We start from the raw sequence: 25,395 nt of genomic DNA, 5'->3' as shown, positions 1-25,395 counted from the left end.
GGGAATGTACCAGGATCTGCTCCATGAGGCCCAGAAATGGGACAAGAGGCAACAGGAGGAACAGATACCCAGGAAGCTCCACCTGAATGGGAGGAAGAACTTCCTTGTGCAGTGATTGAGCACTGGAGCAGATTGCCCAGAGAGGCTGTGGAGCATCCCTCACCGGTGATATCCCAGAACCATCTGGACACAATCCTGTGCCACGTGCTCTGGGATGGCCCTGCTGGAGCTGGGAGGTGGCACCAGATGACCACTGTGGGCCCTTCCAGCCTGACCCATTCCATGATTCCATGAAACAAGAAGGGGTGGAAGAAAGTGAATGGTACTCACAAGTTCATTGTAAGTAGGGTCAGAGCCTCTTGGAGCTGTTCTTGTTTTCCTTCGACTGACCTCATAAGGATCTGGCAGAAGATAAAATTCAGCGTGTGCACTTGGGGCAGAGCCATCTGGGAGGTGCTGGAAAATAAGAAGGTCATAAATATGAGTGTCCATGTTCTAGCAAAGAAAACAAATAAAAAGTACCAAATGAAATCTGTGTTTTTAGCAGACATAAAAACATGTTGCATTTTCAGTATTCAGTATTCCACTGGAGCGCCAGTGGAATAACAAGCATTAGTAGAATTCAGCTTAAAATGGAATCAGGAAAATAAAAAATAAATAACACAAAGACAAGGTAAAAATATCTGTCTTTAATATTTTCATTCTGATGGAAAAAATCCTTAAGCCTCAATCTACTCTAACTCATCTTAATCTGATACAAAGTCTGGCCTTTCCACTTTCCAGAGCAAGGCACAGGAACTGGATTTTAGATGGTAAGCTCCTACTGATTTTAACCCCCAAGTATCTGTGCTGATATTGGGGAGACCGATGGTTTCTAAGGGTGTTTTGTAAAACATATTGCTATAGAAGAGCCAGGAGCATTTCCTGCAGCAATATGGGCAGAACAGGATTCTTACAGCAGCCTTTCTGATCTCGCCCATCACACAGCTGCAATCTCTAATTTTCCAGTTCAGGTTACTGAATATTGAAGAACCCCCGAGCAATTCACCAGTCTTCACAGAAGTAATTGTGAACTCCAGTTTATTTCTATTATCAGCACACTTTTATAGGGTTCTACAGGGTTTGCAGGCAGAGCGAGCTACTATTGGTTAACACACACAAGTTTACATTCTTGTCTTATTACACAAGAACATTGTTTTACTTTCTGCAGGTAAGTTTCAAGGATTTTAGCCCTTAATATCACGACTTATTTCAAAGGCTGGTTTGTGCATACAGGCCTTTACTAATATATAAAATATAGCAACAAATCCCCCTTTCTCTTTTTGCACAAACCAGGCTTTGGATAAGATAACATACAACCTAGACTGTCATCTCAATTAACATTATAAGTAAAGTCTGTCCCCCTTCTAGCATAAGAGACTTCAACCATCCAGTGATGCCTCAGCTGGCGAACCAACTTTCAATGGGGTCACTATCTTCTTTCAGGGCATGCAACCCATCCTGTAGCTGTTGTAGTTGCTCATGGATGGAAGCTGAATGATCAGTAAGATCTAAGCAGCACATGCCTTCAAACTCCTCACAACCATGTCCTTGTGCTAAGAGCAAAAAGTCAATTGCAACTTGATTTTATAATACTGCATGATACACACTATTCACATCAGCTGAAAGCTCACTTAACGTTGTGGATGTTAAGTTTAATTCTTTCCTAGTCCAGCAAGCGAGCCTTTTTAGAGTGGCTAAACTTTAATTTATTCAGGCTTCGCTTTGATTGTTTGATGTTCTTCATTTTGTTAGCTATATTCAACAATTGATGTAAGCTTGGGTGGAACAAAGTGAGTTTCCCAAGATAACAGGGTCTTCCATGTGGATTAGCAGGAATCTAATTCCATGCTTTATCTCCACAGATTAGGAAGATGGAGCTAGGTAATCGCTTTGGTAATTGTTCTGTGAGATTGCACCATGAATAAAGGCTTTACTTACAGTGGTAGTAACGAGATCAGCTATAGGGTTGACTGCAACCCAGTGCTGCATTACTTTGTTAGAATGACCTTTTGTCGGGGGTTCAAACATTATCCATCCACCCGAGGTATTGGTGGAACATAACAAATCTAATTCTTCTGAGGGTTGTAACATTAAGAACTTTGGTAATTTTTGCTTGCTAACAGGCTTCAAGTTGTCTTAATGTGAAGCCAACAGTGCGACTGCACTCTTGCAACATTGCCAATCGATTCATTTGAGTTTCATTACTAATTAAACTTTAAATGCTGGAGGATCCCATTCAGGGACTCCTACGAGACAGGTGCGAAAGGATCTCCAGGGGTGGCTAAGCTCAGACACATTGACCTTTGGCCAGTTCAATGTGCAAGAGTGACCCATATGTTCTGTCACTTTTGGATGTTAGTTAGCAGACAGTTGGTCATGACTATACACAACACAATTACCATAAGCATTTTACCATGTAAATGACACCATATTTGCAAACTCACAGCTAGAACTTCAATCGTTAAATGAACTTTCAAAGATGCTTACACTACCTCTTAAAGAGGGAATACTTATACTTTATACTAACATAACAATTACTACACAAGCTAAACACTTAAACTATTGTCTAACTACTTTTAACACAGGTGCTCTGGTATATATGTAGTCTAAGCGTAAAAGCAATTTACTGAAAGGGTAAACACACAACTACAATTTGCCTTATATACAATTAAATGGAGTCTCTACACTTTTTAGATCTTCTACAGAATTTCTCCAGAATGATTTAGTCCTGGAATGTTCACTGCTCCTATGATGTCAGCTGGCAGTTGATCGGTGACTGAGGGCTTTGATGTTCAAGTTGTTCTTCAGATCCTTCTAAATCTTAAAACAAAGGATACCTGAAAAATTGGTAGAGACACAACGTCATAATAACAACATAGAATTTCTGTTGGCAACTGTCTATATAGTGTTCAGACACAACTGTCTCCTGACAGCTCCACTTCTGATCCATGTCTGGAGTACCAAGGCTGTGTGATGACATCTCTGTTCACTGGATCTCATGTGTTCAGAGGCAGACAGTCTGGTCAGATGGACAGGTGACCTTTCTGAACCTGCCAACAAAACACAGACACTTCTCTCCTTGAAGTTAATAAATTATACTAATTAAATGCTTTTAGGGCATCCATTTTCCCCCGTTTTTCTTAAAAAAAAATAAAAATGAGATGTACTTCTGTTATAAGCAACAACATTAACATAAAACTTTATATATAATTAATAAGAACTTATACTAGTTAAAAATTAATTAAATCTTAAACATTATTAATAATATATATAATATAAAACTACTATTAATTACTAAAATACTGTACTAGCATCTCATAGTTAGCAAACAAACAGAAACAAAAATCAGTGAAGGATTGGATCATCACCTCTGGAAATGATTCTCCAAGCCCACTTCAAAATTGATCCAGCTGTCATATTAATAGGGTCAAATTGTTGAGTCAAAAAGTGACTCAAATACTGATTTGAGACAAAAAATATCTGGATCTGTTGGCAAACATTTTGTCCAGGTAAAGTCAAGGCTTGGCCAGGGCCTGGCTTTAAACTGGAAAGATGCCTCTTAACTCATTTCTAAAACAAGGTTCTCAACAGTAGCAGCTATGAGATGCTTACAGCATAGCAAACTGTTAAAATGTATTTATACAAAGTAAATGATCAGAAGCCTTAGGTACCAGACCAATTAAACCATACAGCAGTTGGTTTAATCTGAAGCCTGTTCCATGGCAGCTGATCCTTAACAATGGCACATCTTCTTAAAATTCTGGAAACACTGTAAAATAAGAAAACTATAACAAACAAAAACTGCAGAGATTGCAACAACCAGTAGAACTCCTGATGGAGTTAAGGGTGTCACAAACTGTATTCACTTCTATTTATAAGCAGGTGTTTACCAGTGTTTCATCACAGCTGTCTCAGCTGTGGCCGTCCTCCTCTCTCTAGGAAAACAACTATACTTTGCAGTTTAAACAAGTGTCTCCAAGAAAACATAAAACAATTTAAATTAAACAATATTTAAACTCAACAATAATTATATATAACAAAAAAAAAAAAAATAACAAACTTAACCTTAAAAAAAATATCTAAGTTAAAAAACTTAACTTAAAAGCATTTAAGCCTAAATATTATAAAACTTGACTATCCTTAATTTTATTAACACTTAATCTATATTAAATAAAAACTTAACTTAATCTTATTCTGTTATTACAAAAAAGCAACTAAAAGTTTAATATATACCTTTTAAATACAATATAACAATAACATAAATTTACTATAAAGATTATAAAAATGTAGCAAACATATCACAATTTTATGTTATTTAGCTTTAAAAATAACCTACAATAACTACAAATGTTATTAAAAATACTTATTCATAATAAAAATTTGCCTAGTATATGCTTAAATTGGTTAAAATGTTAAAGTGCAGTTTTTCTAAAGAAAAACCATCACAACAACATGGGATTTGGCAAGTTGCCATCCAGCTTTTGTAACACTTTTCAAAAACATTAAGTTCAGTTTTTAAACTAAAACCCAAAATCCAAATTGATAAATATACAGTTATATGTGTTTTATATAGCAAAAAAAAACTTACATTAAAACTACCTTATTAAAATTGTGGAAAAAAACGAATAAATGGATAATATATACTTTAACTTAGCTTTGTCTTATACAGTAAAATTTTCTTAATTAATTATTGTTTAAACTACAAATCTCTTCTATAAATAACATTAATTGGAAGGTTTTCCTAAAAGCTGTAAATCACACCATGTTTTAACCTTGGGTTCTAAAACCAATTATTGCAAGGCAACTTTTATTAGTATTTACCTTAAACACTTTTTTTTTTTTTTTTTTTTTTTCTTAACTTTTAAAAAACCACAATAATTTCTATAGTAAAATCCTAAAAACTGCAATTGCATAAACTCATAATTACTTAAAACACAAAATTAACTCTACAATGGTATATAAAAACATTTTAAAAACTCAATAAATCACGACTCTGCAACAAGCCAGGCACCGTCCCAGTGCCCCCCCCGAGAGAGGGAGCGGGGGGGGTGGACTGCCCGCCCCGCCCCTGCTGCAGCTCTGCTGTTATCTTTCTTCACATTCTCTACATACTCTTGCAGCGAGGAAAAACGGAGAGAAAGAAAAAAAAAACCTCACAAAGTTAACTTTAACAAATGCAGTTTTTCTCTCAATCTCTCTTGTTGTTTGCTGATAGAGGAAAAAGGCATACTTTTGCAAAAGCAGGCGATTTTACACGAAAAGTCTTTCACGGCCAGGTGCTAACAACGGTGATCATTGCGGTTTATCAGCTTCTAATTACAAGGATGAATTTTGAACTAGATACCATTTAGTTTGAGATTTTTTGACTAGTTTGTCTTTCTTTGAAGCTGTCTGAGCCACCTGTTTTTGCTCAGTTGTTTCCGTAATTGTTCAGAGTGGCCTTGGAACTTTTCTTGCGCTGCTTTTACCCCCAGGGTGCCTTTGTTCTTTGCGCTCACCTCGCTGCTCCCTCATTTCTTCCTGGTTCGGGTGGAAACCAGTCTAAATCTGGCTTCTTTTCTTCCAGGGTGGTAAAGATGGAACTTAAATAAAATTATAGTGCTAAAAGTGACTCCAAAAATAAAGCAAATAGTTCTGGATGTATCACATCCTGCCATAACTGAACAGATTCTGTTCGTTGTTTCAGCGTTCCCTGTGGAACTTTTTTCTCATTATTTTCTTTTCCCTAACTCTCTCTCCCTCTCTCCATGGGCAGTATAGATAGGAGAGCTTGCCCAGCAGTGGGAGGTAAAGGCATCTGCCGCTGTGACGCAGGTAGAATTACAGGGCTCACATCCTCAGCATATCTCACTTTTCTGTTTTTCAGGGTATTAATTACAATCTGCCAAGTTCGACCGAGAAACACAGTGTCCTTGCTCTTTTCCGTAATTGCCGTTTCCCATATCAAAGCCGAGATATCAGTCCGTTCTTGCCCCGCAAGAAGCAGTGAGCACTGCAAATGCTCAAGACAATTAGCCCATATAATGAGCATATCCAGGTCCTTTTCCTGGGCTGCTTCGCCTCGTTTAACGAGGATGCAGAGAAGCAGTTTTTTAGCCGCCGCAAACTCTGTCTCCATGCCAACGGCTCACCGCAAGGCGGAAGGTCGCTATCCCTCTCACACGCACTTGCCTCCTGGGTCCCCCCCAGCAGCCCTACTTCCACGTCTAACCGCTCCGCGTCTCACCGCGCTCAGGCTGCCTATCTGGTGCCGATCCGAGCCCGCGACGATTAATGCCCAGATCCACTCCGCTGACTCCAAAGCCCCTCTGCCTGCAGGGGAGTCCTTGGTCGGAGCGCCAAATATTGAAGAACCCCCGAGCAATTCACCAGTCTTCACAGAAGTAATTGTGAACGCCAGTTTATTTCTATTATCAGCACACTTTTATAGGGTTCTACAGGGTTTGCAGGCAGAGCGAGCTACTATTGGTTAACACACACAAGTTTACATTCTTGTCTTATTACACAAGAACATTGTTTTACTTTCTGCAGGTAAGTTTCAAGGATTTTAGCCCTTAATATCACGACTTATTTCAAAGGCTGGTTTGTGCATACAGGCCTTTACTAATATATAAAATATAGCAACAACTGAATGATATTCCAGATATTCCATCTTATACGGCAGCAACTCGAGATCAGAGACAATCTATTAACCAGGCTCAGTCATCAACACCAGCCAGTGCTGGTGGGTGGAGAATTTTTTGATAACTTCTGAGGAGCTGCAAAGTCATTCCTAAAGCAGATTACAATTACTCAGGAAACACATGATATTACTTGAGGCTTCAAAAGAACACACAAGAAACATAAAAATTAAAAACTACGGAGCAAGCACGTGCCATTTAATGCTTGGCTTATAATTAAATACAAACCCTTGTGTTGGTTACACAGTATACAGTCAGAAAGCACAAAATGGAGTGTATCAAAATATCAATAATTTTGATCATATAATCAGCATTTTAGACAGGAAGTTTGCCTGTCAGCAGCCAAGCAATGCAGTGACATGATGCAAATGAGAATACAGGCAAAAAGAAGAGAACTTAAAACATTTGGAGCCAATGAACCCAAAGGATTATACAGGCACTTGCATTTCTATCTCCTGTTGTAGTTTTACACCTGGCTCAGGATGAAGAAATTTCTCAGATTTTGATTATTCACAGTATGTGTCTGGAAATGTGGGGCTTTCTACAGCATTACCAACATCATATCCCTGGGATAGAAGAAACTGCTGTCTCCTAGCAATAAATAATTTCTCTGTTGGGAAGGAAAACAGTGCTTGTGTGTGTGAACAACCAGTTCTTGCACAACAAACCTCTGGTTTTTGTTATCTGAAGTGATCCTTCAAGGCAAATGATGTGGTCTACTGCAAAGCTGATTCTTGCTACCATTAACATCATACAGCATCAAAGGATGCCCCACTCTGTCGTTCTAATTAGGAACGGCGGAAAGAACGACACAGACTCTCAAAGGAGTCAGAACAGGAGAGAATCTCTAGTTTATTGTTACAGCCATGTTATATAGACTAGTTCGTGAAGAGTACAGAAAGGAAACTCTTATTGGTTAGTAAAGTACTACATTACCATCATTGGTCAGTGGGGTTTACCACCCCCTGACCTTCTCCTGCAAGGAAAACACGGGAATCAGAAAACAGCACCTGCAGGCTGTTTTGTGTCTTTGAGGATTGTTTTGAATCCTCCCATGAATTTCCCAGGCTAGCTTCTCAGGCAGGGCTGGCAGGCCATGGGCCTACAGCCTGCTCCAAAGCTAGCCTCCATAACTCACCCTTTCGGTTTAGGAAAAAAAATAAAAAATGTACAGTGTTTGTAACATCCTGCTGGGCCCTTGCAGGAGAGAGAACAAACACGGCACAAGTGGTTTCTTTTGCTAGATATTGGAATGGATATTAATTTGGAATTTTGGTTTATGATGATGTTTAAAGATTGTTTTCCTTGCAAGGATTTGACGGTTGAGTCAAATATCTTTAACTCAGTGAACTAACACAAAACATTGTTAGTCTGTTCAAACTGACAGTCTAACTTGTCAATATAGTAGTTTAAAAGAACACTAAAGTGGTCAGGACTTTGTTGCGGTTCACCCCCTGCAAGGCGGGGGGGAACGCGTGCTGGCCGGGGTCTCGAGCCCCGGCATCATCTCGCGGGGCGGCTCGGGTTCGCAGGAGAAGAACCTGGCAGCACAAGGCTGGCAGAACCCAGCCCGGCGCCTGTAGCACGGTCTGCGCGCGCGCGGGCCACGCTGACGGGCGCGGGGGGAGCGACGTTCGCTCCCCGTCCTCCCCGCCGCTTCCCCGCTGGAGCGCGGGTGAGCGCGGGGCAGCGGGGGTGTTGTGCAGGTCCCGCGGCTCCGCACCGACCCTCGCGGCTCGCTCCGCGCGGGGCGCGCACGCGCGGGGGGAGCAGGGGCGTCCGCGCGGGTGCCGCGGTTTCGCGCTGCTTCCGGCGGCACAGAAGAAAGGAGCTCAGAGGGCGCGCGCGCGCGAGCGAAAGGGGGGCCTGGCTCTCCCCCCCCCTCCCCCGCCGCTTTTCGGCCGGCACTTTGGATGGGTGTGTGGGGGGAGAATGCTCGCCACGGCTCCGGCCCCGGCTCCAGATCCGGGCTTCGGCTCGGCTTTTAGGGGGTTTTTGCAGCCGACCGGAGCTAGGGGGCCCGGCTGGCCGCCCGGCCCGCGGCCGGTGGCGGCGGGCAGCGTCCTGAGTTAGCTTTTTCTTCCTTCTTTTCCACCTTTTCTCTCGTTTTTTTCTCGCCGCTGCTGCTGCCGCTGTGGGGATTTTACCGGTGGCTGCGGTTCTTTTGTGTGCTCGGGCGTCTGCCCTGGCTCCGCGGCGGCGGCGGCGGCGCCCCCCCGCCCCCTGGGCGCGGCGGGGGCTGAAGAGAGGGTTTTTCGCGGCCGCACTGGCAGGCACTCGGGGCACCGGCGGAGGCTCCACGGCGGCCGCTGGCAGCAGTGCTCGCAGCGCCTGGGGGTGCGGTGAAGGTAGAGCTGCGCGATTTCTGCTCTTTTGTTGTTTTTCTGCTGGCAAAACTTGCGCGCTGAGCTCCGTGGAGGGCGGGCGCTCAAATTTTTTGGAGAGGGAGATCTCTGCTCTACGGATTGCTTCTGCCCGCTGCTAAAGTTCTCTAAGGGTCCGGGCAGAGCTGAAGGACCGCCACGCAGTTCGGTTTCACTGTTTTTAGGCTGGCACTGTTTCAGTGCCTTAAAAATCACTCCCCAAGTTGCTGCTAAGCTGCACGCACTGGTATCTCCCGCAGCTAGCTTAGTCTACAGGTGGTCTCCCACTGACCACCAAATCTCAAGGTTAAACACATCATTCAGAGTCACAGCAAACTCTTGCGCTTTCACCCAGTGGAACAAAGCGCGTATATCTTCTTCAGGAATACAGAGTCTCATGCTCAGCAAGGTGTCTTGCCATGCAAAGCTGACAAGTTGCTCGTCAGCTAAATCACAGTTCTCTATTATGAAAACTTTTTTTATCTTGGCGGCTCCGCGAATGCAATTATGCAAACGCTATCGGCTTGGACCCGGGATTTCAAGCTTTGCTTCACTAAGATAGGCCGTTCCAAGCTCGCTCTCCGGCAGGCTCCACTATCCCGTTGGTTAGAAACCAGCTTCCTCTTGGAAAGCCCGGGAGAATTCCACTTTCCCCTCTAGGGGGAAGGGCTGGTATTTTTCTCGCTCGCTGCTTACCCTCAGGGGATTAGCAGATGTCTTCACGTCGGTTGCTTTCTGACCTCGGGGGTCGGCTGCACATCACGTCGGGTTATCAGACCTCGGAGGGTCGGTCCGTCATCACGAGGGGTCACCAGATGTCGTTCTAATTAGGAACGGCGGAAAGAACGACACGGACTCTCAAAGGAGTCAGAACAGGAGAGAATCTCTAGTTTATTCTTACAGCCATGTTATATAGACTAGTTCGTGAAGAGTACAGAAAGGAAACTCTTATTGGTTAGTAAAGTACTACATTACCATCATTGGTCAGTGGGGTTTACCACCCCCTGACCTTCTCCTGCAAGGAAAACACGGGAATCAGAAAACAGCACCTGCAGGCTGTTTTGTGTCTTTGAGGATTGTTTTGAATCCTCCCATGAATTTCCCAGGCTAGCTTCTCAGGCAGGGCTGGCAGGCCATGGGCCTACAGCCTGCTCCAAAGCTAGCCTCCATACCACTCAAACCATTACATATTGTCAGCACTATGGGAGTGATTAATATTACTATTGCTAAGTTCCCCAAAGCACATCTGATTTAAAATTCCCATGGGATTTAGATAGATGGGATTCAATAGCCAATGTAAGAGAGCCATTAAAGGGCAATGGAACTAAAGGGTATTTTCCAATGTGGCCACATTGTTAATGCAGGATTTATAATTTACACTGTCCACTTGAAAGCCCATCTCTGTTGATTTAGGACTGTACTAAAACTTCAATTGAGGATTACAAGTAACAGTAAACTGAGCATCTCTTAAAAATCAGGAGGGAGAATGAAACGCAGCCCTAAGTCCCAGTCCAAGGAACCAGGATCCTAAGTGCAATCTAGATCTCCACTTCTCAATGAATAGGTAAACATCACTGTAACTTGAAGGTCAACTGATTTTAGTTGTTTCAGACAAAGGAAGGAACCACGCTGAGGTGACAGGCTCCAAAGGTAATGTGGTTTAACAGGACATGGGTGTCCAGAAGTGGATGTGATTAACTGAAAAGGAGTCAGGTAAAACTGTCACTATGCTTTTGAACTGCTCTTTCTCATGTTACCTTGCCTTCAGCCAACTAACCTTCCTCTGTCAGCTGATTCCTCCCAAAATTTAAGGGAGGCACTTTGCAGCAGTGTTTTGGCTGTATGAGATGGACTGAAAACTACTTCCTCACTATCTCTTTGAATGTATTTAAATCTGTGTTCAAAGAGGTGAGTGGGAGGAGAGGGTCAAGAGAGAAAATTAAAAAAGAGAACATTTTAGCAATTCAGACGGGAAAACTTGACGGGGGAGCTGTTGCTCTGGATTATTTCAGAACTAAAATAAAGCCCCTTTTCATGAATAGTAGCAATCAGCAGTCAGACTGTTAGAGGTAATTTGATGTGCAGCCACCTGAATTCCAAGTAGACATTGTAGTTCTGATTATTGTTTTTTTTCTCCCCCACTTTAAAGGTGACATTTCCCCCCTTCCTCCTCCCTTGCTGAGGAAAGGCAAACAGGCTGCTCCAAATCCCACTATTGTCCCAGTTTTCCATCTGCAGAGGCACTGTTATGCCACCAAACAATCAAAAAAGCTCATATGATGAGTTTATGTCGGTTTCTCTTTTGATTGGCACAAGAGCTGAATTTCTTTTCTTGTGAAAAGCCTGTTTAACCATAGGATTTCTTGAGGCAAGACTTGCAATGGAAAGAGTTGTACTTTGCTAGACACTTCCTAGCAGGAACAAGGAGTGATAGTGGCAATTTGACTGTAATAGTGCAAAAACAGGGCTTGGATTAATGTGGCAAAAAATCTCTTTTAAAATCATAAGTAGGTGGAATTTGAAGCAAACTGTTTTATTAAGACAACAGACATAGCAGGCAAAAAAACCCCAAGTTTTGGGCAAACGAATCCTCTCCTAGGGTTTCTGAGTTGAGCACTGAAATAAAGAATGGAGGAAACATCAGAAATATTTTTCTTACTAAGGATTATGACTTCTGTCATATTACAGTATCACATTTAGTGATCACTTCTAACTCAGTCTGCCCTGGCTTATTTATAAATTTAGGTTAACATGAGGAATACCTGACCAAAACCACAGAATCCCAGATGGGGTCAGGCTGGAAGGGCCCACAGCGGTCATCTGGCCCCACTTCCCTGCTCCAGCAGGGTCATCCCAGAGCATATGGCACAGCATTGCATCCAGATGGTTCTGGAACATCTCCAGTGAGGGATTCTCCACACCCTCTCTGGGCAATCTGTTCCAGACTCTGGTCACCCACACAGGAAAGAAATTCTTCCTCATATTCAGGTGGAACTTCTCTCTTTGCAGCAAAGAGTACCTGCTCTGATAGTTCATGATAGAAACAGAGTAAGATTTCTAGCAGACTCATAAGTAGTTCTGAAATCCAGCAAACTCCCTCTTTATTCTTATTAAAAGTTTTTAAAAAATCAGTGATTTCTGTCCATAGTCCAGGGCAGAAGGAAAATCAAAGGGTACCTTGGGAAAGTCATTTTGCACTTTACAAAACCTTTATGGCTTGAATGGACTTGTGATCAAGGTAACAGAAAAATCCTAAAGTTTTAAAATGAATTCTATTTGTGTTTAATTCTGAAGTAATTTTATTAACCCAAAAATAAAGGCTTTTACTTCCTTAAGAAGAAGCTACTCCCAATTTAAATTACTGTCTTAAATCTTTCATTGTGTTTGTTTGCAAATAAATCCAAGCTATAAAAATCTGCAAGACTGTAAAGGTGTAACACCAATGTTGGAGTCTGAGATACAGACTGTGTGCCCTTGTTTTTAATTTTTAGTTCTGGGATTCAAGAGAACACTGAATTTCATATTATATGAAATTCATGAGCATGTTTTCATGGTGATACATGAAAACAAATGATAAAGTTAGATGAAAAAAGCTAAAAGTGTAGGTGTGTAGATTAGAAAGTTTCTTAAATCACTGGGTGAAAAAAAATAGTTTAGAGAACAGGAGACAAGATGGAGGATTTAGGGTGTTGTCCCTTGTCCTTTCTTCTTTCTTCTTCATGTTCTTCTCCTGGAGGTTTTTGGGTAATAGTTAGTGATTGGATAGAAAATGCCGCAGTGCATCACAGAGGTGATGGGTCATTGGGTCATTAAGAAAAATAATATACGTGTCTATTGTTAATTGGGTAAAAATAGGTATAAAGATAAAAGAACTGCGTAGTTCGGGGCCATTTTGTGTATCAGACACGAAGTGTGCCACAAGGCCTTGTTTGTACCATCAGAAGAAAGAAATGTACCAGATTGCAAAGATTAACCTTGTAACCAGCCTGGAGAGACCTGTTAAGTTTTGTAAGGATCCTTCAATAAACAGGAGAAACAAGATTCTAACAAGCTCGGGAGTTTTCTTCGAATCATAAAGACTGAGATAAGTGGAACTCCCCACGAGGGAGGATCCCAAAAGAATTCAGCCCAAAGAAGGCTGGGAGACTAGAGAAAAGTTGTAGACACAGAGAATAGAGCCCAAGGGAGGCAAAGAAAGAGAAATTACAATACCCTTTTGTAGAGTTATCAGTTTATAAAAACAAATTTAATGAATTTAAAATTAACTACTTAGAAGAACATGCTATTCTGACAACTTGCTGACTGTGTAGCCAGTGCAGAATTACAACCATGAGCACTGGCTGAACCAATCTGAACAAGCACAAGATCTCTGCCTCATCTCTCAAGTCTCTCAATATGCAAAAATTAAGTTGATGAAATAACAGTGATAAAACAGTGGCAGCAAAACTCGTCTGCATTAGAGGAAGTTTAATATATTGCAAGGGAAACGTGACTAGCACTCCAAATTAATTAAAACAAAACAGAGATCAGCATCACTAATAGCAAAGTAAGAGAAGTACTGAACAAAGAAAAATTCTCAAAGTGATCAAATGGAAAAAGGAATACAAAATTCAATGAAAAGTCACAAGTCTAAATATAAATACATTGCAGGCTCTGAGGAATCACTTGCAAATGTGTAGAGTAAAAAGGGGAGAGACAGGCCTATATCTCAAACCTAACACAGCTCATATTTCAAACTTCAAAATCAGAAAGCTTTTCAACCAAAAAAAGCCCCAATGAATTAAAAAAGAAATAAAAACATTCACAACAGCTTTTGAAAATGAATGCCATAGCACAGAGAACTATTGGGTAAAACAAGCTAACAACAACAAAAAGAACCCCATAAACCAAATAAGGGAAAAAATGAACAAAACCAAAAAATAATAATAAAAACATCTAACAGGCCTTTCAGCTCACAGAGAATCTGGTTCTCCTGAAAGTACCCTATAAGGTCACTTGTTAAAGCTGCTGAAAGAAACTAAGGTGCCAGAAATGAAGAGATGGTAGTGGTTCACAACAATGAAAGGATGCAAATTAACAAACCTGCAAGGACTTGAGCTCACAAACTCTTCACCCTGATTTCAAAGAGGGAGTGAATACACAAGTTAAACCTTAGCAGTATTCCCAGAACCATGGGTGCCATTCAGGATGACAAGAAGGGCCCAGCTGAAGGATCACAGAAGATTTACACAAGATTAGGAACACAAGCAGTAAAATAGCAAGTGGTATTTCATAGTGGTACTAATGAAAAAAAACCCTCTCTATTTTACACAGGACAAGAGGGAATGGCTGCCAACTGAAAGAGTGTAGAGTTACATTAGATATTGGAAAAAAATCTTTACTATGAGAGTGGTGAGACACTGGAACAAGACAGACAAGAGAAGCTTTGGACATCCCTTCCCCGGAGGTGTTCAAGGCCAGGTTGGATGGGGCTTTGAACAACCTGGTCCTGTGGAAGGTGTCCCTGCCCATGGCAGCAAGATGATCTTTAAATCCCCTTCCAAGCCAAACCATTCCATGATTCTGAAAAATCCAACAGGGGGCTCTGAGACGACCATTTCTACTATGGAATAAAACCTTAGCAGTAACAGTAATATAATCTAGTAATAGATACCATTTCATAGACTGGTCATCTCAGAGAATTCACTGAAAGTTTTGTGTGCATGTATGAAACAACACAGAGCTTTTAATTAGTTTTTAAAACAACTTGTGGAGAGTTGGTGTGGGGTCAGGGGTGAACACAGAAACCCATCAGGTGCAGTTAAACACAAAGATATCAGCTCTGACTCTTGAAGTCACTGAACCACAGACAGCTGCTGGCCAGGAATTCTTGTGCAGGTTCTCCAAAAAACCTCCAAAACAAATCCTCACCTCTGGCAATCTGTTTCTGTCAAATGCTGCAAAAACCACTAAATACACTGTTCAAAAAACCTTGAACACAGCACACGACAAACTGCTGGATAATAATATAATATAATAATAAATGTAGGGGAGATAATCTCTCCTACATTTGGCTGCTTTTCACAGCTACATGAAGCCCAGTGGGAATGATGATACAGCATCAATGGATTAGAAACCAGGGTTTTGTATTTTCAAACTTTAAAACTAACTTCCAACAGTTTTTTCTATTCCCCTGGCTTCTTCACCTTTTCAACAAGGCAGGACGTGATCCACCCACTTGTGACACAGAGTTGACTTTCACTGCCTATTACACAAGCCTGCCAAATAAGAACATCTCCCTCCAGCAGGCCAGAGCTTTACCCTCTGTTCCCTGTTTCCCTGGAAACTGATGCAGCATGGATTGTGGAAGGGAGAGTAGAGTAATTCTCAAGCCACAGACACTGAAAGATTATGAAACCAGTGAACAGGATAATTAAACTCTGAACGATCCACAGCTAATTTGCAGTTGAACTTCCCTACACAACACAGGTCTGTAATTATAAATTTCCATCAGATACTTGATACGAGTCTGTGTTAGGGGGGTTTCACAGACAGATGCCTGAAACAGGGATACTATTTATTATATTCAGACAACAAAATTCACCAGCCAGGGTGTAGCTGTTTAATTTTGTTGTCAGCTGAATCACAGGATCCAGCAGAGTGGATTAGCCCCTAATAGCACAGGCTTTCCTTCTGTCCAAGCTGCCACCAGCTCAGCATTACCCTCCCCAAGAACTCCACGTCAGACACCAACCTCCTAAAGCTGCTGCAAGCAAATCTAATCTCAGTGACAGTTCAAATAAAACCAGCACAGATGAAAATCATCACATTCTGCCTTTCCCTCTCGTTAAAACAGATTTAACTGATTTAATGAGCTTTATACTCTCCTCAATAGGAAAAAGCCTACATACATCAATAAAAACTAGAGGGAGCAACACTTGAAAATGCTTTTTTTAATTGACTTTTGCTTTCGGGACAACAGCCCAGGGACGAAGTTTCATTATCACTCCAATATTTCATGTCCTTCAAAAAGTACACAATTTATTCTCAGGATACTATTCAAACATAATTCACAGGAAATAAACTAAAAACAAAACCACAAGAAAATCAACAATTCAATTGGATTTACAAGAGTAATAAAAGTCTCTTCAGTTTTGAATCCTCCAGTACAAATTCTTTTAAGGTAGTATACACCAAGAATATTTAGTGATTATATTTTCTTAGAATACCCATCTTTAAAATTACTAACACTGATGTACATTCATGTGTATTTACAGTACCTTTAAGAATAGAATAGTAAATACTGGAGTTTTGGCTTCCTGTAAGTAAAAAGCTCCTTATCATCCAAAGAACTTAAAAAAAAGAAAAATCACAGGAAATTTGAGAGGTAAACTGTATGGTATATTACATGCTGAAACCAAAGTACAAAAACCCAGTTAGCCCAAAAAAGAAAAGAGAAAAATTAATGAGCAAGACAGCCTTCAGTGAAAGCCAGAGGCAATTCATTCACAGCTTGTTCTTTTCATCAGCCTCTGATGGGCTTTTCTTAAGGCTAAGGTGTTACTTAGAAATATCCACACAAACACTGAAATACAAACAGTCATAAAGCAGCACTGAAAGCGAAAATTTAAAAAAAATGTTCTGACATCCTACTCGAAAACCAGAAAAATAAAAGAAAGATCAAATGCTTTATTATACACTGATTATTACATGAGAACATGATTACTTTAATCCTCTGCTGAAGAGATGAAAAGAACAAATCAAAATTTGCTTGTGTTTCGAAACTGCTGCTGATTCTGCACCTTTTAAGCCATTTGTGACCCAAGATTTCAAAGCAAACTGCTTGAAACTCAGAAAAAAATCCCTAAACAATTGCATAAATTCAAATAAAATAAGAAAATATGACAAACTGGTTTTGTTCTTAACTGAAAAGGAAGAAAATTATATAAAAAGACTGAATTACTTTCAGTAATCCAGTTTGAAAAAGAGAAGTTTGTACAGTTCAAGTTCAGGCACATTGTGAGTGTGCAAACAGCATAAACGGACAAAACCTGTAAATGTGTTTATTCCAACTTGTCTCCAAGTTTCTCCGCCCAACAGCAGCTCTGTCTTCTGCAGTGGATTGTACCCAAAGAAATCTGTAACTGCAATGTGCAGTTTGACAGACAATGATTCTGTAGACAAAAATCACCACGTTTGACCTACACAACTCAACCATGCACAGAGCAAACCCTCCTGGACCATCTTTATTGTCAGCTACAAAACTCTCCAGCAACCATCTCCAGACAAATAAAAGTTTAACATTTTTATCACATTAATTCCTTCATCTGAAAAAATATCTATTGTGTTAGGTGCCTTTAAACAATTTACATAGAGCTACAAGGCAATATCCTATGCTGCAGTTCAAATAGCAAATTATATCTGAAAACCTTCAAAATAATAATCTAATTTACTCTGTATATAAACATGTAGTATTGCAGAATAATTATAAAAGAGCATTAATTATGGATTAATACTGTTTCTTGGTAAATCCTTAGCTGCTGAGACTATAATGCTGAGATATTATAGTACTACCAAATGAATCATTGTGCTCTCAACTGCAGAGCGATGCCAACAGAGCTGAAATAGGTTGGCAACATCCTGCCACTAGAGAAAAACAAGAATTTGTTGTATTTCCATAGCAAAGGGTGCCTTACAGGTGTTGACATCTGCCAAATGTTGTACTTGCAAGGGCTAATGAGACAGCAGCGTCAACTAACCCCCAGCTATTAATTGAGGATTATTAATTGAGTATGACAGGATTTTTTTATTTGTCCACCTACACCAGGACAGCTCCTGAGGCACATACTTGCAGCTTCCAGCTCCCAGGAAGTCACACCACAGCCCATCAGGATGTGCTGGGATACACAGGATTGCACAGCAGTACTTGAAGATTCACTGACATCTTTCCCCTGTTTTGAATAATTCATTCAATGTGTAAAGCAAACAAATAAAACACAACTCCTGTTCTAAACTCCTCACCCAAACACTCCCTGCTCAAGAAAACCCAGGGTCTGAAGTTCAGTAATTTGTTTAGAACTGGAAGTTTGACAGACAAAGAAAAAAGTGCTTTCCCAAAAAGTAGGTTTCAATTAATGTGCTAAAACCCTAATCTCTCTCTCTCTCTGACACAAGGTGTCCTCACACTTGTATTATTTTTTAAGATTAAATTAAATAAGATACAGTGTTCTTACTGCACCAAAACATCAAAAACAATCCAAGAACAGTATTAAAAAAGTTAATTCTGCTGTAAGTTTTAAAACAGGTGCTCCTACTAAATGTATTTAAGGGAAAATACTACCATAGTCTGAAAGTAACTTTTTGTTCAGGTAAGTATTACACATTGTATTACTAAATTCTGTTAAATATAGGAATTGCAGGGTGTGTTTGTGCTGGGGTTTTGTTGCTTTGTTTTCTGGGTTGGTTTTGTTTGGTTGGGTTTTTATTTATTTTCTTATAGCTTGTAATAAGTTAATATTCAAAGAAATCCTTTACTTACTGCTCCCAGATTTTAGAGTTACAATTTCCTTTAGTTTTTATATCAGGAGGTAAAAAAAAAAAAAAATCAATCTCCACAAGCAATAATCTAGTACTCCACTGCCAACCCACGGAAATAGGAACCGTCCAAAGAGCACATTCAGATAAAAAATGCTACCAAAAGCTTCTTAGAAATACCAATATCTGAACTGCACACATAGAGATATTTTCAGTGTCATTGTATGATCAATCAAAATTACATCACCACTTCACATTTCAAATGTGATAAAGAATGTCCTGAAGGTATTAAAGAATGTCAAAGTGACTTGTTTTACTTTCATACAGGGGTATTTTGATTCTTTAGAGCTACATTGTGGCCTACTACATTTTTCCTTTTTATTCTCTTTAGACAAACTGTTTTAGATTTTGTGTGCTTGAGAAATTTGACTTGAGTGCAAGTTGACTTAGAAGCATTTGAATTTCCTTTTGAGTGTGAAGACAGAAGTTACCTTTGATGATTATCACATTTATTCCTTCTGGATATGAATTTTAAACCCTAAATTTTTATTTTAAAGACCAGACCAAGCATTTCTGCTCTTTTAAGACCTGGTAAGAGATCCTCCAAACAAAGTGTCAGCATTTATGCTTGCCTGTAACACATATTTCCTCCAAAGCTTTTGATTTTATTAACTCAAAAGTAGCATTAACCCTCAAATACTTCATCCAAGTTTTAAAGTTTGGAAGCAGCTTTAGAAAGATGACCTGACTGGTATCCCCTCACAGCAGCTTTCTGGTTTAAATTGTGTACAGAACATTTATGCCTGTTTGTGGATGAACACAGGTTAGTGTGGCAACAGGTCCATTCTAAAAATCAGTCCCAAATTCCTCTTCACTCTTGGAAACATTAAGAAATTCTACTTAGTGCCAACTTCCTTCCCCAGAATAACCCATGTTGAAGTGATTCAGATATGAATAACCTAAACAGTTGGAAAAACAGGTTTTATTCATGATGCTAAGTACAATATAATTATTAATTGTATGAAGTACATCTGAGAATAATTACATATAAACTAGTGCTCTTTGGCACTGCAGTACTTGGCATGGTTTTTACAACTTCAAGTCATTTCACCTGGAAAATCTTATTCTTGTGCCAAGGAGTCAAATATGTCCTGCATTAATATTTTAATGTGGAACATGCACAGCTTATTCACAGAAGCATGCGAAAGAAGTAACCTGATCTGCAGCATAAGCTAATATACAAATGCAACTTTAAAAAAAATAACAATACCCCACCAAATAAAAACTAAATCCTATCCAAGTATTTAGCTTGTCCCAACAAAATGAATCTCACAACATAAGACAGTCTACATTTATTAAAATGAGCCTCAAATGTTCTTCCTGGCTTGAACAGCAAGAGCAGGAAGGTTGCTACAAGAATGGGTCTTACCCTAAGCAAAAGCCTTTTAAGTAGTAAAAGAGACATGAGGTAAATTCCTTCAGAAAAAAAAAAAAAAACAAAAACCAAACCCCCCAAACAGTCTCACGTTTGTTTGGTTTAGACTTCATCTCAAGTTTCAAAGATGCTGAGAAAGGACTGCTGTGGTTTATCCCCAAAAATCCTTTACATAAATTTTTATACGAAGAACAGAATTCGCCTTCAGAGCATGGAAAATAAAAATAGTAGGTTTCCTGGAGAAAGAGACTTCTTTCCTCTGGGCTATCTACTCAGGCTGGGACAGAAAGGAGGGAGAAGGAAAGAGCCAGAATGGATTAAACAGTCAAAAATTTCTGTTCCTAGCAATAACAGAATTACTCTACCTTTTAAATCTTGTATCATTACAAAAGTCATTCTTTCTTCTTCTGAATCAATAATTTGATTTAGTCACACTGATACACCTGTAACCCACCAGTGACCTGGGCCTTCAAGACACATAAGGATTTAGTCAGCTCCAGCAGATTTACAGCCCAAAAATGCAGTGAGTTAGAGATTTCATTAGAAAAGTGCTATATTATTTAACATTCACAGCACAGGTATTATGAAGTTCTTCCATAAAGGCTAATATTTTTACCAGTCTGTGAGTTACATATTCTTCAGAAGATATTTCCATCTATACTCTGATGACTTTAAAGTGTCTGATATGATTGGCAAAAAATATCCAAATGTTTTTGTTAACAGGAGGAACATGATAAACAGATTATAACTGCATTTTCAATATGTTCCTTGAATTGGTTTGGACACAAAAGTCAACACTTCCATAATGCAATGAACTATTTCCATTCCCTCCCCTACATTCAATCATTTCAAGGACATAAAAAGCAAGATTTAAAAATATTTTGACACTTGCCTCCCCTTTAGATATATATACACTAACTGGTTGAAAGCACAGTTACCCAATGAAGCCAGTCATGCTTTTTTTTTCCACAGGAAGGATGAAAACACCAAATATTGCAATTCTATTTACCCCTGACATACCTACTTTTCCCACATCATCCTCATTTGTGTCCCCATTGCATTTTATTCCACATCCTACTCCAACACTGCTTTTTTGTCCTCTCAGTTCACTTCTAAATTTATGCCAAAGTAAAATGTTAAACTGGACATCAAGTGTGTTCTCACAGAAAATTTGCAAAGAGAACAGAATACTGAGAGCTTGAAAGAAAGACTGGAAATACCACCTGATTTAAACAGCCTGAATAATCTCTGCTATTAAAGCCAGGCAACATTAATGACAGATTTCTTTCTAGAATAATCCTAGTCTTTATGTTCAAATTCACCTTAAGTAATCTTTAACATATACTATTTATATACCCTGTATTTATAGGTTGTGCATCCAGTACTCAGACTTGTGCAACAGAGAAGCATCACCTCTTACTCAGAGGCTGAGCTACTCAATCTCCTCTGAGAAATTCCACACAACCAGGATCTGAAAAAGAAAAACCTCTCCTGAGCCAAGCTGCTCAGCATAAGCCACGTTCCAAAAGGTATGGATGGCATCCTTGCTCCAAGTCTGGGAAAAAGCTGACAAGAATCTCCCCCCCTCCTCCCTCTTGGCTTTAACGTGTTTGCCCACATATTAAGTGAATCCAGCTCCTCCAGCAAGCACTGGGATGGGCAGGAGAACAGGCAGTAAATGCTGCCATCTACCAGAAAGTCAGGAGTTTTCTGTTTCAGCTGCAAGTAAGAAAGCAGGGAGCTGGGGGGAAGGCAGAGGAGCTGCTGGGTAAACACAGCAGCCAATTCTTATTCAGTCGTAATCTTTAAAACATAAAAGCCACTAAATAAAATCCACAAGAAAAAAAAGACCCTCCAAAAGGTGGAACCCGGTCCAAGTATGGAAAGCAAAAACGTAAAGCTGCATTTCAGCAGGCCAAGAAAAATTGCCTCTGGCATATGGCACAAAAATCGAACAGAGGCTTGCTCCAAACAGACAAAATTCTCTTAGAATCTTAAGAAGAGGTTTGATCTGAGGAGGCAGAAAATACATTTAAGACAGGCAAAACCACAGTAAAACACGTTTTTCTCACTGGAGAAACCAAGTTCCCCTTAGAAGCACTGAAGCATTTCTTTATAGGCAAGAGAGTTATAAAGCGTCCCAAAGCATGTCACTAAGGAAGTTTTATTTTGGAGAACTCATAAGTGAACTGCAATAAAACCACCTGGTTAAATTAGTATTTAAAAAAAAAATATTACTTTAAAGTAATATTAATTATTCTAAGGAAATAAGGAGAAGAATTAATAATATGACATAATGGCTGCTCTTCACATGTAAGAGGATGGTTTTATCCAAAGAATGTGGATACCAAAGGGTGATCCTGTCTGCTTATTCACTTCTCTGCTTTTTTCCCAGTTCAGCCTCTATTGGGTGGTTATCGGGTATTAAGAAGAATATAATTATCAGGTATTCAGAGAAGAACATAATTAATAGAAATTTCAATGTATAGAGTATACCGTGAAGAAAATTAGTATCACCTCTGCAGGGGAAAGCCTCTCACATTTATTGTAATGGAATCATATTAATCAGAGCCACATGGTTATCTGTAAAAATGTGATTTTTATTTTTTTTAAGTCCTTCACTCAGATCTCTTAAAGAAGTCTCACAGTAATGAAACAAAACCTGAGCCCCGTGTATGTACAGGTAGGAATATGCAGAATACGGGACCCATTATACTCAAGATATTCATAAACTCCCTGAAAAAGCAAGTGAAGTGCACAGGAATAACTTGCACTTGATATAAAATTATTCAGGACAGGGAAATTTGATTGAAGAGGGCTGCTGAGAAAACCCACAATAGCCTGTGCCTGAGATACAAGATAGCAATTGAAAGGGGTGCATTAATTGAAAAGGGATTCTTACAGGGAACAGAAGCGCAGCCAGGCATCAGGCTTGGATTAGGTGCTGCCTCTCAGAAAAGGGCTGGAAAAGAAAAGCCCAGAGGCAGTCAAAAAGCAAACATGGAACAGCAGCCAACCCTGTCACCATGGAACTCCAGGGGCCATGGAGATGCAGCATTGTGCCCTACTCCAGCCCCAGGGACAGCAATGAACACGGAGGGTCTCTGAGAGCCCGCGGTCACCTGCACTCAAGCACAGAGAATGGGGAGGAGGCACACGAGAGAAATGGCACAGACAAAGCAGAAAGACAAACTGGGGAGCCACACTGAAAAGTGATACTGAAAATTCCTTCTGCACTCATCATCATTCATCATGATGGGTGGATGGATGGATGGATGGATGGAGGGATGGATGGATGGAGGGATGGGATGGATGGATGGAGGGATGGATGGATGGATGGAGGGATGGATGGATGGATGGATGGATGGATGGAGGGATGGATGGAGGGATGGATGGAGGGATGGATGGAGGGATGGATGGAGGGATGGATGGGACGGATGGGACGGATGGGATGGATGAGCAGCTTCACTGAAAAGCAAGTTTTGCTCATCAAAAGAAACAAATGGAACACATTCTTTATCTTCCATCATAAAGTATCCTAGAGAGCAAAAAAACCCACATGCATATGCAGATTAAAAGTACTAAAATACCACAACATGCTTTGGTGCAGCATTTAGCTACACCCACACACCCAGTAGATACCCTATTTTCATTGTATTTTTTCCTCAAGGTCTTAACATTCATCACACACAGGTCTTTTAGGTCTGTCTGCCTAGTACAACCATTCTGAGGTTATACTCTAGATGACCATTCATTAAAACAAAAACAAAAGCAACCCCCCATTTCCTAGACAATTAAAATTGAGCTATAAAATTCAACCACTTTGACAAAACATCCCAAAGGCAGCCTTAATGCTTTTTTGCATAGGAACATGGGTATCAGCGTAATAACAAAATAGAACATTTAAGATTACAATAAAATCCTACCCTGAATATGCACTTAGGGAATGCATTAGAATTGTTCTGAAACAGGTATATAATCCTTTATGAGAACAAACTGATGCTTGTGGGGCTTTTCTCCCCTCCACTTATTAAAAAATAATATGTTTAATCAATATTAATGCCAGAGCACAGAACCTGCACTCCCAGTTAACTAGTTTATTAACAAATAAAAAAAAAATCTATTGTTCCCAACAACAATATTTTCACACTGCACCACAAATTTAATTACTAATGGCACTTCAGGCATCAACCCAAACTTCAAGCCTAACCCTTTTATCCCCACATTACATCACAGCAAGGTTAACATCCTAACTCAGGTGAACTGACTTCACCTTCCATCAAGAATTTTGCCAGCAATCACAGAAAACAACTCTTGAGTGCTAAAGCACTAAAAGACTCTTTACTCGTTTCCCAGGCAGTCCATTCAGCCATTGCTACACACATATTTTTAAGAAACACAGCATTAACTCCCAAAAGACAAAATTAATTTCCCTGCAGGAGCATTTACTTGTAAAATCTTGGTAACTAGATGAACAAAGGAAAATAAAAAAAATTTGGCTCCCCAAAGAAAGCACTTGGTTTAGCATGCAAAGCAAGGCAGATTCCTAAAGGTAACAGACAGTGGGTTATAGTACATAATACTGGTTCCAGTATTTATATAATAACCACTTTAATAACCATTGAATAGATACCACAGAACACAGCTACCACATAATACAGCTGCTCTGATACCTGGTACCATTATAAACACATACAGCTGCCTCAGCTTTACCTGAGAAAATCCCCTTCTTAGCCCAGAAACCAAGTGGTATTTTGATTTGTGCGCTACACATGATAAAGGAAAACTCAGTCAAGGATTAATATCTTATCATCCATATAAGCATAGAATGAAACTTCAATGAGATTTACATTCAGAGAGGGGAAAAATAGACCAAAAAATGCAGACAATATGCAACAGAATGTACCTGATTAATTACTACTGGAAAGCTAATAAATCCATCCTAAAAGTAATACGCATCTGTAAAGTCTTTCACAATGCAGAGTGCAGCACCAAAAAACCAAACAAACAAACAAAAAAAAAACTCAAGACTGAACAAACACTGATTCAAAAATAAATGTGAAAGTTTAACACATGTCAACTTATTAGTGACATAATAATTTCAAAATAAAAACAAAAATGCTCATGCAGAGCACATTCTTAGCCAATAAATCTAGGCTATAGCTAGATATTTGAATGCTTTGATCACATGCTTAATAAACAAAACAATCATTTGGATGTGTGTTAACACCATGACTACAAACACAGACTGCAACTGTAATTTGTCCCACCAAGGCTTTTGAAACTATCAGGAATATTCTTCTTTTTACGTTGTTTATTTCCCAGCTCCAGCTTCAGAGCATTAGTACTTGTCCCAGCTACC

At 39.8% G+C, this 25,395-nt stretch overlaps 1 protein-coding gene across 1 annotated transcript in view; it reads right to left on the bottom strand.

Moving 5' to 3' along the window:
- Nucleotides 1–225: 225 nt before the first annotated feature.
- LOC131586196 (pleckstrin homology domain-containing family A member 5-like) overlaps nt 226–25,395 on the bottom strand; it is a 67,360-nt gene continuing 42,190 nt past the window's right edge. Inside the window, 1 exon segment of the mRNA XM_058853074.1 lies at nt 226–456. Within this exon segment, the coding sequence (XP_058709057.1) occupies nt 327–456 (130 nt within the window). The 3' untranslated portion in view covers nt 226–326.

This window comes from Poecile atricapillus, chromosome 18 (genome assembly GCF_030490865.1).
Source record: "Poecile atricapillus isolate bPoeAtr1 chromosome 18, bPoeAtr1.hap1, whole genome shotgun sequence".
Taxonomy (NCBI): Eukaryota; Metazoa; Chordata; class Aves; order Passeriformes; family Paridae; genus Poecile; species Poecile atricapillus.
This window is presented reverse-complemented; position numbering and strand designations above follow the sequence as displayed.